Source organism: Xenopus tropicalis, chromosome 1 (assembly GCF_000004195.4).
Source record: "Xenopus tropicalis strain Nigerian chromosome 1, UCB_Xtro_10.0, whole genome shotgun sequence".
Taxonomy (NCBI): Eukaryota; Metazoa; Chordata; class Amphibia; order Anura; family Pipidae; genus Xenopus; species Xenopus tropicalis.
In genome coordinates, this window is record NC_030677.2 from 9,597,164 (window position 1) to 9,616,493 (window position 19,330).

Consider the following 19,330-nt stretch of genomic DNA (forward strand, 5'->3'; position numbering starts at 1 on the left):
GCAGTCATTACCTTTAAATGTAACTGTATTCCCTTGCTTAGTTGGCTTTTTCACAGACAACAAATTACTTTCAAGAGCTGGGACATATAGGACATTCTTGACAGGTATCTTTCTAGTGACTGTTTTGGAGACAGGGCAGTGAAGAAAACCTTCTCCCACTCCCTCTGAGACCATATATAGCCCATTAGCTGTAGCAATTCTTTCTGCGTTACTTTGATCAAGCTGTGTGAAGAATTTCTTATCATTGGTCATATGACTTGTAGCTCCTGAGTCAATACACCAGTTGTGAATTGATGCTCCATCCTCTTTGGAGTGAAAGGCACACTCTGCATTTGTGTCTTCCATTTCTCCTTTAACACTTTTGGCCTTTTGTTGGTTAGCTTGCCTCTTTAGCTGATTCATTCTAGCTTTCCAGACTCTGCAGTTTGCCTTTAAATGACCTGGCTTTTTGCAAACATAACATTCACGTGTTTCACGCAGTGCAATAGGGTTTTTAGTTTGATCTTTAATTTTTAGTGCAGTCTCTGTTTCTGTAGCAGATTTGTCATTTGTACTTTCTGCTTTACGCTTGTATCATCCACAAGTTTGCCTTTAACATACTCTAGTGTGAGCTCATCATCTGGCCGTGCATCTAGCGCTGTGACAAGTGTCTCATAACTCTCTGGAAGACCGCTGAGCAGCAGTGCTGCAACATGAAAGTCTTTTATTTCTTCTCCTACCCCTCACAGGTGTTCCACCATTTCTAAGGTGCTTCTTATATAGTCCTGCATATGCTGGCCTTTCATCAGCTTAGTCTGGTACAGTTTTCTAATTAGGTACAGTTTATTGCTGAGATTTGCCCTCTCATGTACTTTCTGTAGCTCCTCCCACATTTGTTTTGCAGTTTCACATTTGCAAATATGCACAATCTGATCATCATCAATGCTAAGAGAAACAGTGCTCTGTTCCTTTTGATCTTTCTCTAGCCATTCATCTGTGGGTGGATTTGGCCTGGCCTCCTGTATGCACTTCCATGTACCTTCTCTGATTAGCAGCATCTTTATTTTAAACTTCCAAGACTGGTAGTTCTGGTTAGTCAGATTGGCTACTGAGAACTTTATGCTGTTAGCAGCCATTACTTCTGCTCTCTGAGCTGTGCTTATAACTGCACCACTATTCAGGTATATAGCTGGAGCGGTATCTGCTAGCTCTATCTGCAGGCTGTATGTGGCAGCTTATCTGTGAGCTTTATCTGCCAGCTGTATCTGGGAGCTGTATCTGGGCCCATAACCTGTTAGCAGAGTATCTGGGTAATCTGGAGTAGCAGTAACAGTCAGGAGTCTTACCAATCAGGATGATGCTGCAAGCATGGCTGATACTTTATTCACCTTACAACAAGAAGGAAACAGGAGCATAACATCACATCCTGGAGACTCTTCCCAGAATGCATAGGTTTATAAAAGCTTTATAAACACAAAACAGTATGTATACTGACACCTACTGACAGAACATAACAGTATAACACAGTATATTAGAGAGAAGGCTTTTGTTGCTAACTGACAGTGTACAAACACTAGTCTAACACCTCCATATAAGAAATCCCACACAGACTCCCAAGAGACATCCGGCTGGGAGAGAGACTCAATAAAAACACCAATAACCAATGTATAAACATCACATGATGACATGGTCATAATATAATAATATCATTTTTGAACTATTTCCCTTCTTCTGACTCTTTGCAGCTTTCAAATGGGGGTCACTGACCTCTGAGCCAGACATCCCTACATCATACTTAAACTTAACTCAGAGGGGGACAGCCCCTTTAAGACTGCACCACTAGGACCTTATGTGTCCCTCCAATATCACTCGGTGCTACAGGAGTAAGTCTTTGGCCAAGTTCCTCAGTGGCCTTTCTTGTGAGGATCTGCTCCCCCCAATTTTATTTGCTTTTAAAACATTTTATTGAAGTTTTGCAATAAACATGTAGGATGAATAATGACAAATTATTTAAACATAGGTTGTACAACAATAGTCACATTCGACAGTTTGTCCTTCAAAAAGATAAGAAATGAAGAAAATAGAATACTTACAGAGAAACAAAATAAGTGATTTAAATAGAGAAAAACAAAACAAAAACAAATTAACTAACTTTGCCCAGTGGATAAACTATAAAAAGAAAAGAGAGCAAAATCAAGGATAATTTTGCTTATATGTTCGTGAATTATTGAAATAAATCTATATATGCAGCATTTTATAAATCTGATCCTTATTACTTATATCTATAGCATTAAAGAAAAATGACCATGTGTTTTTAAAAGGAATCCTGGATTTAGTTTTACTTGTTTTTGCTTTGATGGCCCCGCGCCGGCTCAGCTGATTAAGATAAGAAATCATTTCTGTTATAGGGGGGGTTTCTTCTTTTAACCAATAATAAAATAATGCTTTTTTAGAGGCAGCCATAAACAAAAATAATAATTTATCAATTTTTTGTGCTAAGGAGACTGGAAAAATGTTTCATAACACCTCCTCTTTTTTAATGTGTAATAGAGCGAAACTAGGAGATAACTTTATATTTAATTCAACCTGTGGTTCAAGAATCTTTCCACCAAGTTCCAGAAGTTCCCAATCTTCGGACAGGACCATAGGTAGTGGAATAAATTAACCCCAGTTTCGTTACATTTGGGGCAATAAGAGTTTGTTTTAAAGCACTTATTACGAACTAAACGTTTTCCATATCCTAAATGGACAAGTTTGAATTGTTGAATCCTCCAGCTTTCAGCAAAAATCAGATTGTAGAATTCATGCATAGACTTAACCAATTGGAAGGGGATATAGAGTGTTGCAGATAAACAGAGCACTTAGCAGACACATTCTCTAAGGGATGATTATCTTGGGTAAAAACATCCCAGAATGTACCAGAAAGTATGTTGATTTTTATATTATGTGGTTTGTCTTTAAATTCTAATAATTCCTCAGCCAGTCTGTGTTTAGCGACAACAAAATTGTCTTTATTGTGAGTCACTGATAAACCACACTGGCCGGCTAAGGAAAAGTATTTATCAATTTCAGTGAATTAAAGAATAATTGTTTGGATCTAGTAGGTCTTTTATCAATATGATGTTTTTTTTCTCAGATGTTAGTAAAAAGGGAGAAGACCTTAATGGGTCAGAGGTTTTCAATAGAAGTGTAACTGGCATGAAGGGAGTTTGAGAGTAACTGAAGCCATGGCTGGAGAATAGATATTTCCATACACAAATAGTGTCCCGATATAGAGGGTTCCTTTTAATATCTCTTGGTAAATTACTCCATTTACTGTGTAATGCAGAAAATATATCAGAATAAGGTTCATGGAGTAATTCTATCTCTGGGTTGGTGTATTTGTTACTTTGAAAGATCCATTCAATAAGGAATCTTGTTAGAGCAGACAGGTTAAATGTTCTAAAATTCGGTATTTTTAGTCCACCAAGTTTAGCAGGTCCCCTTAATTTGGACAAAGCTATTTTAGATTTTTTTTCATTCCAAATAAATTTCACAAGTGCAGAATCTATCTTTCTAATATCTGAGTGTCTAATAAGTAAAGGTAAGTTGATTAAAGAATAAATCAGTTTAGGAAAGGTTAAAGTTTTGAAAAAGATCACCCTGCCTTTTAAATTTAATGGGGAATGTATCCATTTTTTACACATTGAGATGATATTATTAATGGCAGGAGTGATGTTCAAGGAATACAACTTATTTAAATCTATGGGAATAGTTTAGCCCAAATATTTGAGTTGTGTCTTTGGGGGTCTTAATTGCAGCTTCTTTAAAAGAGAGTTAGATATAGAGCCAAATGGATTCATTATCTCAGTCTTGTCAACATTTACTTTATATCCTGAAAAGGACTGAAAATTCACAAGCATATCAAAAACGGCTTTAAGAGAGTTATTGGGATTTTTTATGATTAGCAGCAAGTCATCTGCAAATGCTAATCCCTTAAGTGATACCTTGGAAAGCCTTAGAAGAATTGAAAGCTCTAATCAATGGTTCTAAAGCTATATTAAATAGCAAGGGAGATAAGGGGCAGCCTTGTCTAGTCCCCTTAAAAATTGAGTTTTGGGATTAGAGTAAAGATATTGAATGTAATGATAAAATGGGCCATTAATACCAAATAAATCCTAACAACTGAAAAGATGGTCCCAAATCAAATTATCGAAAGCTTTCTGAGCATCAATATTAATTATGGAGCAAAGAAACTTATGTTTCTTGGTATAAAATATTATATTAAGTAAAGCTCTTATGTTCTTAACCCCTGATCTATTTTTAATAAAACCGTTTTGAGCTCCGGAGATAACAGAAGGAAGGATCAGGGACAATCTATCAGCCAAAATTTTTGATAATAACTTAATATCTTGATTTAATAGAGATATTGGCCTATAAGATGAGGGGAGAGAAAGATCTTTATCTTTTTTCGGTATAACTTTATGGCTAGAAAGTTCACTAGAAGGAAGTTTTTTAACGGATAGAAGAATATCATTAAAAAGATTAGTTAGGAAAGGAGACATTTTGTCCTTCAGAAGTTTATAAAAAGTGGGGGGGAAGCCATCAGGACCACTCACTTTTCTATTAAATTGTCAATGGCATAAGTAACTTCTTCAATTAAAATTGGTCCATTAAGATCTTTTAATTATTCCAAAGAAATTTGGGGGATCTTGCAGTTAGTAAGAAATGAGTGTTATATGAGTATAGCTTTTCATAGTAATTGTTGAATATATCAACTATTTTATTGAGATCATTAGTTATTACATTGTATTTAACCCCCAAATTTTTGCTGGGGATACTATAGGCCATGGAGCTCTGCCCATCCCCTTACATGCAATGTCTGGGGCAGCTTTGGTAGATAGGCAATAGGGCCATTTGCCCAGTGTCCCCCAGAAAGGGAAGGGGCACTATCTGATTTTTCATCTGCAATAAAGCTTTCTCCAGATACACCTGGTCCTTCATTTCAGTACAGTAACAGCAATGTAAGGTTTTCAACAGGTAAATCTTTTTTTTTTTTTTACAATATTTAATGAACATTTGGAGAAAGCTATCGGGTGCCCAGGGGGCTTTGCCTTACGCACAGTGAGCAGTGAGTATACAAAAGGCGCTACTGGATATTCATAGCCAAATAGTTCCCATAGTTACCCAGCCTTGCAGCAGCCCCCCCTTCCTCCCCACAACCCCCTGCAACTCCCAGCACCCTTCTGATGGGCAAGTAGGCTCCCAGCTGTACTGAACTCCCAGCAGGAATCTCCCACTCACCCCACACATTCTCTCCCCTGTACTTATCTGTATTCATATTGGGAAGCCCAGTCTGTATAACAGCAGTCACTATATGGGCCCCCCTCTCAGTGGCACCGACATTCAGCTCAACTGCAGCTGGAAATAAAGGGGAAGGTTTTTGTTCAGCTCTGTATCACTGTGTGAGTGGGGACTGGAAGTCCTGCATACAGTAATAATCTGCTGCATCTTCTGCTTCCATTCTGCTGATTGTAAGGGAGAAATCAGTTCCAGAACCGTTGCCGCTGATCCGCTCTGGGGTCCCTGTGTGTCGCCTGGTTGCCCAGTAGATTAGCAGCTTTGGTGCTTTCCCTGACTTTTGCTGGAACCAGTAGATCCTACTGTCTCCATCACTATCAACAACACTGCTACTGGCTTTACATGTGAGGGTGGCAGTTTCTCCCGGTGACACAGAGACATAATCTGGGGACTGAGTCAGCACAATCTGCCCATAGGAACCTGAGGGATTGGGAAAGAAAGGAAAATATTATAAATGTTCATCATTACTTAGCAGTTTATCTGTAGAAGATACACAGGATACATGGGGGTTCCTCTCACCGTGGCTAAAGAGCAGGGGGCCCCCCAGCAGCAGCCCCAGCAGTAGATAAGTGGGATAAGGCATGTGTGTATGTAGCACTGTGTGACAGATACAGATCATTAATATGGCACAGGGACACTGGCACTTTTATAGCAGCTGCAGTTTAGCCACACACTGTCTCTATGCAAAACCCCAACCCACTCCCCTCTCACAGCACCGACTGACTGGGGGGGGTGAGGGTTGGTTGCACCCAAACAAAATGCTATTTTTATTTGAGTTTATTTGAGTGACAGAATCTGGCTCCACTTCCCATCAGAGACTGCTCAACTGACACACAGCAAACAGCTAGTTTCTATATCTGCTCTGTTGTGTCAGGGGTAATTGAGGGTCTGTATATTATGCACTGAGCTGTGAAACTCTTGTTTGTTAATACTTATTTACTATATAAAGAGCATTATTTGTTAACACAACGTTTGCCTCCTCGACTTTTTCACTTCCAAATAGCTGTGCATTGAGTAACTAATTATCTTGCCCGGGTGAAAACCCAAGGTGGAACCTGCTCTCTCTGGGAGACCAGTTAGTAGGAGGTTACAGTTATCCAGACGGGATAGGATAAGGGCAGGGATTAGGGTTCAGCTGTTACAACTTGAGAAAGGAAGGGGAGTATCTTGACAATATTGCAGAGAAAAAGTGACAGTTTTGGGAGTGCAGTAATATGGTTAGAGAGGGGGAGGGACTGGGCAAAGATACCCCCAGGCAGCAGCTGAATTAACAGGGTTAATGGGCATGGGGGAGATTGCTAGGGGGCAGTTAGCAATTTGGGGTTACACATCAGTAGTTAGTGAAGGGGTTTATAAATATATCTGGGTGCATCTGCAAATGAAGGTCAAATGAAGAGAAAAGGTTTCTTACAGAGAGACTGTATGGGGCAAATAGCAGGGGGCCAAGTACCCCTGTCTCCAAGCCAATTGCCATTTGGCACAATACAGACTTGCCCCTGGCTCCAGGTTATGCAACAAAATCCCACCCAAAGAATGGGACACGGGTGTCATTGTAACCCCAAACACCTGAAATGGCAGCACCCAGTTTCCAGCTCAATTCTGTCTGATTTGTGCCCATTGTAACCCACTGAGTGCAACTCCTTCTAGTGGCTGCAATTTGGCTGGAATTGTGGGTAAAAATCCTGGCTAATTGCATCGGAAATTGCACTTTGTACCCTGCACTTGTGCAAGTAAATGGCCCTTTATGTGGGTATTTATTCTGGGGGCACAGACCCACCTTAAGTGCAGCTGAAATAATCTGCTTTGTACTGCCCTCATATAGAAATAAACTACTTACCCTATTTGCCTGCCGAATTATTTCGCCCATCACTAGTTGTACATTATGTTTTGGCTTCTGTACCAGCCCAAGGCACCCCCAGCCCTTTAGCAGGGAAGGTCTGTGCCCCCAAAGATGCCCCAGTAGCCCCCCATCTTCTTTTCTGCTGATTCCCTGCACATACTCTGTGCTGCTGGCACTTACCTGAGCTTAGGGGCCCACTCACACTATACTGTATATACAGAATATAAATGGCACAATATGAGGCTGATTAGTGATTAATACAGATAATTACTACATGGCAGCTCACAAACCAGTGCAATTAGCATCAGAATTTAATAATCAGCCCTGTAGCATCAGCTTATATGACAGACAAACCTCATTTTCTGCTTGATAATTTGCGATAACCCCTAAGCCCAGCTTCTCACCAGCTGCCCAGAGCCCACTGAGCATGTGCGGTGCCACTGACACTTTCCAAGGTGGGGAGCTCCTGTGACAATTGTAAAGCCCTGAATCATGGCAGCTATTGAGATGCTGAAACTTTAGGCTGATGCAGTAAATTCAGTATATAAAATATAGCATTTGTACCTATATTCATTTTTAGGGTTTAGTTCTCCTTTAGTGGAAGCAGTGTGTGGGAATATGATGTATAAAGTTTTAAAATATGGACATTGCACATCTTTATCACAGGTTTATGTCAACTGTAACTGTACAACCTACGGTCTCTGTAAAGTTATTATTGGTCTGTGCCGAGCCCCCCCCTACTGAGAATATCCTGCCCCGCTCTGTAGCTTTATAGCGTATCATGCAAATAACTCCCTGGCACAGTAACAGGGGGGTTTTTGTTCAGCTCTGTATCACTGTGTGACCCACTGTCATACTGATAGCAGTAATAATCTGCTGCATCTTCTGCTTCCATTCTGCTGATTGTAAGGGTGAAATCAGTTCCAGAACCGCTGCCGCTGATCCGCTCTGGGGTCCCTGTGTGTCGGGTACTTGCCCTATAGATCAGCGGCTTTGGTGCCTGCCCTGATTTCTGTTGGTACCAGGCTAACCAGTTGCTAATACTGCTACTGGCTTTACATGTGAAGGTGACAGTTTCTCCCGGTGACACAGAGACATAATCTGGGGACTGAGTCAGCACAATCTGCCCATAGGAACCTGAGGATAATAAATACACAGTAAGTCTATATAGCTGTAAAGCAGTGGGCAAATGTGTGTATGTGAGTGCTGCTATAAGTACCTGTAAGAGAGAGAGAGAAGAGAGCGCAGAGGCCAAGCAGTAAGTATCTCCCCATACTGACAGTAGGAGCAGTGCAGGGGCAGATCCCTGAGACTGAGTCACATAGGAAATAGAACATTTATAGCCCCTTATATCTACAGGCAACTCACCCACAGTTTGTGTATGCAAAGTCACATAAGGAATGAAAGTGTCTGGGTTACACAAGGGATATTACAGCAGGTTCCATGAATGGCTGCTAAACCGTACATACAAGATTACTTGGGCTCTTGGATTTGGCCCTTTGCCACAACATAATATTCCCATTTCATTAATTTCAGTTTGTATGTTCTCTCCATTCCCCTCGGATACAGAATCAATAACTTGTAGTACAGTAGAACCCACTGTAAATTCTGGGCAGATATAAAATCTGGGAATAAAGATGCTGCTTGTGGGACTGTTTGTGGGTAAAATCCAAGGATGGAAAATCGGGTTCTACTGTAGGTATCAGATTGCATTATGGAACCCAACCAATTGAATTCCATGCAGGTAAAACTGGCCAAGTCCCTTTTCCGCTGGCGTCGCTGCAACCCCAAAGTCAATATGATAAACTATAAAGCTATAAATAAGTGCATAAACACTTTTAGTTCACAAAAAGTTTCTGGAGACTGGAGATCAAAACTGAACGGCATATTCTAGATGGGGCCTTATATCCAGGTTCCTAAAAGTATTATGGGTAATGAACAATCATGGCACATATACTGTATAATGAACCAATAGCAGCTGCTGGGTGAGAGACTCACGGTCGGTCAGTGTCATAGTTCTATTACATATTGTCATTAAATTAACTCTGATTCATAACAAGAATCAGGTCTGTTAGGGGGGAGATGTGATTCTCTTGGGAGATTATTTTTTCAGTATCTCAATTTCTACCTTTATTAGGGGTTAAATTGTAGTTCACTAAAATACATTGCAATTTTGCTTCTTTGCAGAGTGTATTTGGCTTTATAAACAGGGAAGGGCTCCGGGGGGTACGAGGTGCTATAAACCAATAAAGTTTCATGTTCTGTTTAATGTACATTTTGATGCTGAACATATTATCCCTGAGGGCTTTTATATAATTCCAGGATATTCACATGTGAAACAGGATACCGAGTGTACAACAAGCAGTTTATAACCGGCCGGGGCATGTAATGGTACCAGCAATGAATTGTCCATGAAACCGCGCTAGAATTGTGCCGTATGGTCTGTCTTGCTGGGAAAAAACACCACAAACAGTTGTACGAGAAAAAAAAGATTATTATTAGATGTCAATGGAATCAGAGATGATTTAGACAATTTCTGGCCTGAGTAACTGGAAGAAAGGAAATCTAGACAGTATGATACTGATGGGAATGTCACTGCCATCTTTGAAAGAAACATGGGAGCCATTTCTCTCTACAAAGAGCAGTTGTACCATAGTGGGGAGCAGTTTCTGTAACAATATAGGGCAATGTATAAGCTATTTCTTCCCATTGATTCCAATTGTAGTCATTACATTCTCTGTGGTTTTCTGAACTTTTATGTGGAATGAAACGCGGCAATTTACTCATCACCAATTTAACACAAAATAGCAACGGCGACACGGAAATCTCCAAGTTAAGATGGGCACAGACTGATGGACTGGGGCCCAAATCCAATTATTTGCCCCCTGGTTCAACAACTGGAGCATGTTGGGTTTATAAACATTGCAATGTGTTCCTCTCCTGATGAAATTTTCCAGCCTTTCCAGTTGGTGTTTCACAGTACCATGTTAGTAGCCTCTGAATCACTTCCAAAGCCCACACTCTCCTTCCATCCAGTATCCACTTGAAATGCTTAGCAACAATCAAACTTCTTAAATCCTTAAGGAAATATCATAATTTATGAGTTTTTGCCTTGTCAGCCCCTCTTCGGATTTGCCATTAATAGATAAAGGTGCTGAGGCATAAGATTGGGTTCCAGCCTCCCCTTCCCAACACTGCTGAGATCTCAGTGCCGCCAGGGAAGCAATTACCCAGCGCTGAGCGCTACAATATGAAACCATATGCAGAGGGACTCTGAGAGAATTCCCCCTCCCTGCCTATTGGAGAATACTGAAAAGAATTACCGCTTAGATGACAAGGAATCATTCTTTTGTAGGCACGGCCTGAAGGCCAGATATTGTCCCTCCCACTATCCCCCATATCTACAGCTTTGTTGCCATTCTGATTAAGAGACAGGATAACCGGTATGTGATATCTGAGCATTCAGCTTTCTTTTAGACAGAGGAGAAACTGCACACAGACACCATGCTTCTCTTCCTTCAGGAAGTCTCAACTTTATTAACACTTCTGCATTAACAAACAGACATTGTGTCACATGACACCAGATCAGTGTGAGATCTGTATGAGATCTGTATGAGAGCACATATATTATTGCATATCTTAACACCCCCACTTGCTCACATACTACTGAAAGACTTATTTATCATAAATTTATAATACACTGGTTCATTCACCAAATATGTAATTTGTAAACTCTTCCAGTTTAAACTTTGTTACTGGTTTAGTCATAACATCTGCTACCATTTTGTTTGTGGAACAATACTCTAGGGTTATCTTACCCTCACTCAGTGCAGATCTAAGAAAATGATATTTGATATCAACATGTTTGCACCTTTGACGGCAAACTGGATTCTTTGTCAGTGCTATTGCACCTTGATTATCTTCAAAAATCTTTACTGGCTCATATTGACATTCACCGTCCATTTCTTTGAGCAACTGTACAAGGTACAAACTCTCCTGTGTAGTAGCAGCTAGTGCTATATATTCAGCCTCACAGGAAGATAGTGCAACAGTGGGTTGTTTCTTTGACTTCCAAGAAATTAATGGGCCATTCTTGGTTAGACTAAAACAATATCCCGTTGTGCTTCTTCTATCATTTAGGTCTGAAGCCCAACTAGCATCACTGTATTCCTCAAGTTTTAGGTTCTCGTTACATTTTCTGTAACACAACTCAAAATCAATAGTACCTTTTAAGTATCTCATCACATGTTTAGCAATAGTCCAATGCTGTTCATTTGGTTCTGAAAAATGTTGTGACAGTTTGCTTATCACCCAGCTCAAATCTGGTCTTGTACATGTTGTCACATAAATTAAACTGCCTACTACCTCCCGATACCTTTTAGCATCTGTGGGATCACTGTCATTAAGCTCCAGTTTTTGCTCACAAGGAGTCAATCTTGGTTTACAATCTGACATACCAAATTTTTCAAGTATTTTTGATATATATTTCTTTTGATTCATCTTTATCACTTCACCAGTTTGTTCAAAATTTACACCTAGAAAATACCTAAGCTTGCCAAGATCTTTCATTTTGAATCTTGTAGCGAGCATTGCTTTCACATCAGTGAGTAGTGTTTCATTACTGGCAGCAATAATAAGATCATCAACCCATATCAATAGTATTACTCTCTCACTTCCAGACTGTTTAATGTATACACAATGGTCTACTGAATTCTGTACAAATCCACTTGTGCATAGATAGTTATGTAACATTTTATTCCAATTTCTACCTGATTGTTTTAGACCATACAATGACTTATTTAGTTTGAGAACTAACCTATCATTAGTTTCAGTTTTGACCTCAAATCCCTCTGGTTGGTCCATGTATACCTCACAATCAATTGGGGCATGTAAATAAGCTGTTTTCACATCCATTTGATGTAGGACAAAGTCATATTGTACTGCCATTTGCATCAAAATGCGTATAGAAGTAAAGTTTACAGTTGGAGAAAATGTCTCCATGTAATCAATTCCCTTTACTTGATTGTAACCTTTAGCTACATATCTAGCTTTGTATGTTTCCGATCCATCGGTATTGCTTTTTATTGCATATACCCATCTACCCCCCACTGAATTTTTACCTTCTGGTAGGGTAGTCAGTGTAAAAGTATCATTCTCCTTTAATGAATCCATTTCATCTTTCATTGCATTAAGCCATACCTGTGACTGGGGTGAATCTATTGCTTCTCTAAATGTTTGTGGTACATCATGTACTCTGTAACAGTAATCAATATTTGTCAGTATCTGATCATTACAGTCTGACTTGAGTACATAATCATCTAAGTACTGAGGGGATTTTCTTTCTCTTTTGGGGTATCGTGTACAATGGCTATCCTGAATTTGGCCATTATCATTACCCTCTGTAATCTCAGTTTGAGAAACTGGGGCCTCCCCTGGATTTTGATTTGATATAGGGCGTACACTTCTTTCCCTATAAATGACATCATCATCATTTGACAGATCCGTTTGGGTTTGTCTCTCAGTTACACACTTTGTGATAAACTTCACTAGCCTGTGTTTAAAAACCTTTCCAGTCTCTGGGTAATACACCAGGTATGAGGGACTATTTCTGTCATATCCTACAAAAATTCCCTTTTTACACTTTGAGTCTAGTTTCTTTCTATCATACTGGTATGCAAAGCATTCTGACCCAAAAATGTTCATCTTTGAAAGATTAGGCTTTCTCCCCGTTAGCATATAGTATGGGGTTTGCCTTAAACGATTGTTAAAACACCTATTGCGAATCATAGCAGCAGTCATTACTGCATATGTCCATAACTCTTTTGGTAATTTACTCTCAAGTAACATACATCTCGCCATCTCAAATAGCGTTCTCCAATTTCTCTCAGCAGTCCCATTTTGATGGGGTGAGTATGGTGCTGAGGTCTCATGCCTTATACTCTTCTTACTGAGCAGTGATTGAAAATTCTTTGACATAAATTCTGTGCCATTATCAGACCGCATGCATTTAATTGTCCCATAGGGGGCAGTATCAGCAATAAACTTTTCTGTGGCTAACACTGTATCACTCTTATTTTTCAGAAAGTATACAAATACTGTACCTGAATAATCATCAGTAAATGCTATGGCATATCTAAAACCATCTTTTGCTACTGGTTCTATAGGGCCTGATAAATCAGTGTGTACTAGTTCAAGTGAGTGCTTGGCACGAGTGTCAGGTTCTCTGTTCCTGTTTTGAACAAATTTTCCCTGGGTACAAATTTCACATTTTAGATTAGACTTATCAACCTTACCCTTAATGTTCATTCCTTCTACTACACCTTGTAGTTTTAAAATATCATCATAATTACAGTGACCAAGGATTTCATGCCACGTTTGGATATCATAACAGCCGTGACAGCTGTCATTTGTCTCATCAAAAGTGTTCAGATAATAAAGCCTATTATATTTCTTTATGATGAACTTGGTACCGTTCTTATGGATCAATTCGCTCCCATCTTGATGGAATTTAACAGATGCACCATTTCTTGTTGCTGCTTCAACAGAGAAAATGTCCTGTGGATATGTGGGGATATACAGTGCATTAAGTAACGTCGTCTTCACTTGGTTTCCCTTGCTGTCAGTCAGGCACACTTCTGCGTCACCTCTCCTGAGTGCTACTCCAGAAGACTTTTTCCCGTCCGCCAACTCCATGTAGTGCTTTTCCGGCTTGAATGTGTCATCAAATCTTTGAAACTTTTTAATGTCTGTAATAATATGTGATGTTGCTCCTGTATCAACCATTAGTCCTTTGGTTATTAAACTGTTTGACTGGTTTTCACTTATTTTAAAGGCAAATGTTTGCTCTGCGTCATCAGTCACTTGCTTTACATTATCCCGTGCTTTGCGTCTGCAAAATGCCTCTTTATGTGTCGGGCTCTTGCAATAGTTACACCACTGTGACCTCCTTTTATTTAGTTTGCTTGGGCACGCATTAGCTTTATGTCCCTTTTGGTCGCAGTTGTAGCAAATAAAGTTAAGGTCTCCTCTCTCCCTTGCTGTTGTAACAGGGGTGCTGACCTTCATCACATTATCAGTGTTTGGGCTGACACGGTATTTTTCAGTGTCCTCAAAACTTCTTAATTGTGTTTTAAACTCAGTAAAAGTCATTTTTCCATCACCTTGTGTGATATGGATAGCAAAGGGTTTAAATGTTTCAGGTAAACCTTTGAGAATCATTGCAATTAACAGACCATCACTCAGTGTCTCTCCAGCATTTCTCAGTGCTGTAATAGCTGTTTCTGCACGTATGATATAGTCTGTAACACTTTCATTTGCAGTTTTCTGAAGAGATGTTAGCTCTGTGTATAAGCTAATTATTCGTGGCTTACCTTTGCCAGCATAGTGGTTTCTCAGGATTTGCAGTGCTTTCCTGCCATCATCAGCTGCTTCTCTCATAATCAGAGACAGACTTTTATCATCCAAAAATTGGACTAACTCAGCATAAGCCTCCTCTTTCTTACTTGTGTCCCCATCTGAGTCTGTATCATCTGAGGGTTCATGCAGGATGGTTTCTTTAAGTTTCATCAGGCGCAGATGGCCTAGAAACTTTGTCTCCCATAGTTCATAATTCTTTTCATCTCCGTCAAATAACAGCCTGCTCCATCGGTTTCCTCCATCTCTCCTGGGCCCATAACCTGTTGCCATTCTGATTAAGAGACAGGATAACCGGTATGTGATATCTGAGCATTCAGCTTTCTTTTAGACAGAGGAGAAACTGCACACAGACACCATGCTTCTCTTCCTTCAGGAAGTCTCAACTTTATTAACACTTCTGCATTAACAAACAGACATTGTGTCACATGACACCAGATCAGTGTGAGATCTGTATGAGATCTGTATGAGATCTGTATGAGAGCACATAAATGATTGCATATCTTAACAAGCTTCCTTACCTTATGGCATATCATTCTTTTTTGTTTCAATACATTTTCATTAATTTTCCAAAAGTCTTCACAGTTTCCTATCCCCCCAATAAGGTTCTTCATTATCCCTCAGTTTTGAGTATAAAGCCAAGCAAAACAGTTCTAGATACATCGTAGTTTTTACAACTGTTGTCTTGAAATACTAGATCTTATTATTTACGTGTATAACGAAACAAACTCCCAAACCTTATTATTCAGAAGAAAACATAAAACAAAAGACAGAAGAAAAAGGAAGAAAATTAAAAACAAACTGGAAAAACTGTCCCATGGCCTTGACTTATCATTTTATTGAGTTTTCAGACTCCATAGGCTCAATAGGGGATATATGTGATTATCAGCGCCTTGCACTGGCCAGTAATACTGAATATAGTAGCCAATAGTGTTGGCTTCCCTCCTCATATTTGTGATGCTAAACAGGAATATTACTTTTCACACTTTCTAGACAAAACAACAAATACAGCTAAGGGAATATCCTGTTCCACCAGAAGGCATCCCAATCCAACCCATCATGTGATTCACTAATGACCATAAATCTTCTTCAGGTGACAGAGTCCATGCAATATGGATATTAATTCATCTGATTTGCATCTTACTATAAAACCCAAATTCGACACCAACATCCTTCTTTTAATCTAACATCTCCCAGTTAAGAATAATGGAGCCAAACCCTACTAAGTTCTATCATCTGCACCAGTTTGACACAAGAGATTTCACTAACAATTTCTTTTCTCCCCAAGCAGATAGTTTGTTCCTAGAACAAGCTGTGAAATACCCGCTGAGAACTCTGTATACGGAATTTGCTTCAGGTACGTTTGACAATCTTTATTAAATATAATTGAGTATTTAGTTATTTTCTAAATACAAAATAGAGATTTCAAGAGATAAAAAGAGATTTCAGGAGAGCATTATGACAAGATACAGTATAGTTTATAGCATAACTGTTCCTTCAGTAAGGGCAATTTGTACAGGAACTAATAAAGATACAGTCCTGCCATAGATGGAGGGTAATGAAGATGTAGGAGAGAGTAACTGCTAGATATCCATATATATTTATATGTTCTCTAATGGAAGCCTTCTATTGGTAGCCACCCCAACTCCACCGAGTACCATTAAAGGGGCAGTATACCCCATTTTATAACAATAGTTTAATGAAAAGGGCTTGTGCTGAACATACCTTTTGCCTATTTTTTTAATTTTCTATTTCGTGTTTAAATATTTTATACCAAAGAAATACAGTCTTGACAAATATAAAAGCGTTTGGTAGCAAAAAAGGTTATTTATAGTCCCCTTGACCAGTGCTCCATGGATCACACAATTATAGTTTGTCAGCATCTCTTCCTCCCCCCCAGGCATCAGAATTCTGGGCCCCCCACTTCATCTATATGAGTTCTAGATAGATCCATTTAACCCAAAAGTTACCAATTTTGCCCCACATATATGTCAATTGAAGGGGGGCGGTTTATTCAAAGGAAAGAAAAAAGTCATATTTTGCTTTTGGGTCCCAATGAGCAAAGCCAAACAAATCAGTAGGTCACTGAGAAGCCTCTGTATAAATAAACCGCTTCCTTCCTCGTTACATCTGTTATCATTAGATACAGAGCAGCTCATCCTACAGAGGATTCACGGGGGGGCTGTTGGTTTGTTTTGGTTTTCTCATTGGGCCCAGGAAGTAGAATGTAAATTTAGTTTCATTTCCCTAATTTTGCTGCAAAGTAATCACAGCAAACCCCTTTGTTTGTTTAGGTTATATCAAAGGTGAAAGCTTGATTGACGTCAGTATTGGACCCCTCATTTTTCCCCTCTTCCCAGTTTTTGAGCCCTTCAGAGAAATCACAGTCTTAAAATTAAATGATGACTGCATCAAAGAACTGGAAAAATGGAGAACATCCGATCCGGGTGCCTGTGACTGGTCTCATGCAGTCGAGTTCATGGCGGAACTGGAAGGAAACAGGTACAGATGCAGCCAGCAAGTTTCACACTTTGTCTCACTATGTCCAGACACCATTATTTGAGTGTTAAATCCTGCCTCTAGATGGTATTAGAGAGCAAAGATAAGCAAAATACAATATAAAATGTCATAGACCAACTGCCACCTGGTGGTGAATTTTGGTATATTTTTTTCCTGTGTTAACTGGAAGAGACATAACGTGACAATGTGGTAAAGGAACTTGGCTGCATCTGTAAATTAACTTATCTGTTGTGATGGTTACCAGGCTAGAACTAGGGGCAGTCACTTCCAGCAAAGTTGTAGACACAGTGGAAGCAAAAAGTAAGTAAGTAAGGGTAAAGGCTTCAGTAACAGCAGAGGGTATGTGGGTGCAAGCAGACAGGAGGCCGACCACCATAATAAAAAAACATTAAACATTAATTGTTTATTCTGTATTTTAGTGCTGTTTGGACACATAAAGAAGAACAGCTAAAAAGAAGAATAAAACACCTACTGAAATGTGATGTTTCAGCAGAAAACCTGGTTGATGAAAGGACGGTTCCAAAGGCAGACTGTCTCCTCACAGCATGGATCCTGGAGACCATTAGCCAAGATGAAACTTCCTACTGGAACAATTTCAAGAAAATGTCAGCTTTGCTAAAATTAGGAGGTCACCTGGTCTTAATTGGAGATATCCAGGGATCCTTTTTCATTGTCGGGGGCCACAAGTATCACATCTTACCCATTGGGGAAGAGTTCTTAAGGAAGACTCTAGAGGATGAAGGTTACTCTATTGTATTCTATAGTGCAGTGGGGAGGAACGCTGAGAAGCAAACAACTAATTATGAGAAGATTGTGTGTATCATAGCCCGCAAAGTAAGGGAAAGATAGAGGGAAATCCTGGGTTACATAGAAACTGAACCCAGAAACCCAGAAACCCAGAAACCAGCCTTTAAAGGGTGCCCAGGTGGGTTTCCATATTCTTTTATTAAGAAATAATTCCTACACTCAGTTCCTATGGAGCGATCCCCGGCCCTACAGGGATTATGGGGTTCCATTTAGTGGTGGGAACTGACTGGCAGTTGCATCTCTGGGAGGCAGAAAGCCTACATTCAATAGGAGGAGATGCATGGCATTCCATGGGTAAGTGTGTTGTGCAAATGGAACAACATGGAAAAAACGCCCATTGACTTCAAATAGATATTTTAAAATACTAATAAGATGCCTCATTGATCTTCCTTTCCTCCAGTGTATTTGGAGCCAGATCGGATTTGCCTTTTTCTATTGTAATTCCTGTCTTTTCCAGTCTTTGTGGATTTTATCACATTATTATGCATCATCTATATTTTCCAGGGCTTCTCTGCAAACAAAAAAAAACTGACTGTGCTGTGAGTGTCCTTTCTATGTGTGTAATTAGGATTTATACCTATATATACACAGAGCTCAGTTACCCCAGTGCCCCCCTACTGAGAATATCCTGCCCCGCTCTGTAGCTTTATATCATGCAAATAACTCCCTGGCACAGTAACAGGGGGGTTTTTGTTCAGCTCTGTATCACTGTGTGAGAGGGAAATTGTATAGCTGCTGGCAGTAATAATCTGCTGCATCTTCTGCTTCCATTCTGCTGATTGTAAGGGTGAAATCAGTTCCAGAACCGCTGCCACTGATCCGCTCTGGGGTCCCTGTGTGTCGGGTACTTGCCAAATAGATCAGCGGCTTTGGTGCCTGCCCTGATTTCTGTTGGTACCAGGCTAATGCATAGCCAACACTGCTACTGGCTTTACATGTGAAGGTGACAGTTTCTCCCGGTGACACAGAGACATAATCTGGGGACTGAGTCAGCACAATCTGCCCATAGGAACCTGAGGATAATAAATACACAGTAAGTCTATATAGCTGTAAAGCAGTGGGCAAATGTGTGTATGTGAGTGCTGCTATAAGTACCTGTAAGAGAGAGAGAGAAGAGAGCGCAGAGGCCAAGCAGTAAGTATCTCCCCATACTGACAGTAGGAGCAGTGCAGGGGCAGATCCCTGAGACTGAGTCACATAGGAAATAGAACATTTATAGCCCCTTATATCTACAGGCAACTCACCCACAGTTTGTGTATGCAAAGTCACATAAGGAATGAAAGTGTCTGGGTTACACAGGGGCAATTTACTGCAGGGCTGCACTTACTTACAGGCACCTACTGTGAGGCCACTGGGACCAACACCAAAGGGGGTTGGGGAGCAACATGTTGCCCCTGAGCCGCTGGTTGGGGATCCCTGTTCTGGCTGCTA

General features: G+C 40.0%; 1 protein-coding gene and 1 gene segment (V, D, J or C); one reads left to right on the forward strand and one right to left on the reverse strand.

Annotated features, from left to right (window-relative positions):
• Positions 1–5,191: 5,191 nt before the first annotated feature.
• Positions 5,192–6,036, reverse strand: LOC101735157. The segment is given in 2 exon segments: positions 5,192–5,739; positions 5,839–6,036. Coding segments are annotated over 2 exon segments (423 nt in total).
• A 9,376-nt stretch (positions 6,037–15,412) lies between these two features.
• LOC101734878 (nicotinamide N-methyltransferase) lies at positions 15,413–17,983 on the forward strand. Its single transcript, XM_004919741.4, has 3 exons — positions 15,413–15,929; positions 16,867–17,074; positions 17,512–17,983. Exons 1-3 carry the CDS (start codon positions 15,779–15,781, stop codon positions 17,939–17,941), a joined length of 789 nt encoding a protein of 262 aa, XP_004919798.2. The 5' UTR covers positions 15,413–15,778; the 3' UTR covers positions 17,942–17,983.
• Positions 17,984–19,330: the final 1,347 nt, after the last annotated feature.

Excerpts from the sequence above, each read along its gene's own strand:
- LOC101734878 (XM_004919741.4), top strand. The coding sequence starts at position 15,779 with ATGGAGCCAAACCCTACTAAGTTCTATCATCTGCACCAGTTTGACACA. Across the intron at positions 15,930-16,866 it reads GTATACGGAATTTGCTTCAG|GTTATATCAAAGGTGAAAGC; the intron begins GTACGTTTGACA and ends TTGTTTGTTTAG. Across the intron at positions 17,075-17,511 it reads GCGGAACTGGAAGGAAACAG|TGCTGTTTGGACACATAAAG; the intron begins GTACAGATGCAG and ends TCTGTATTTTAG.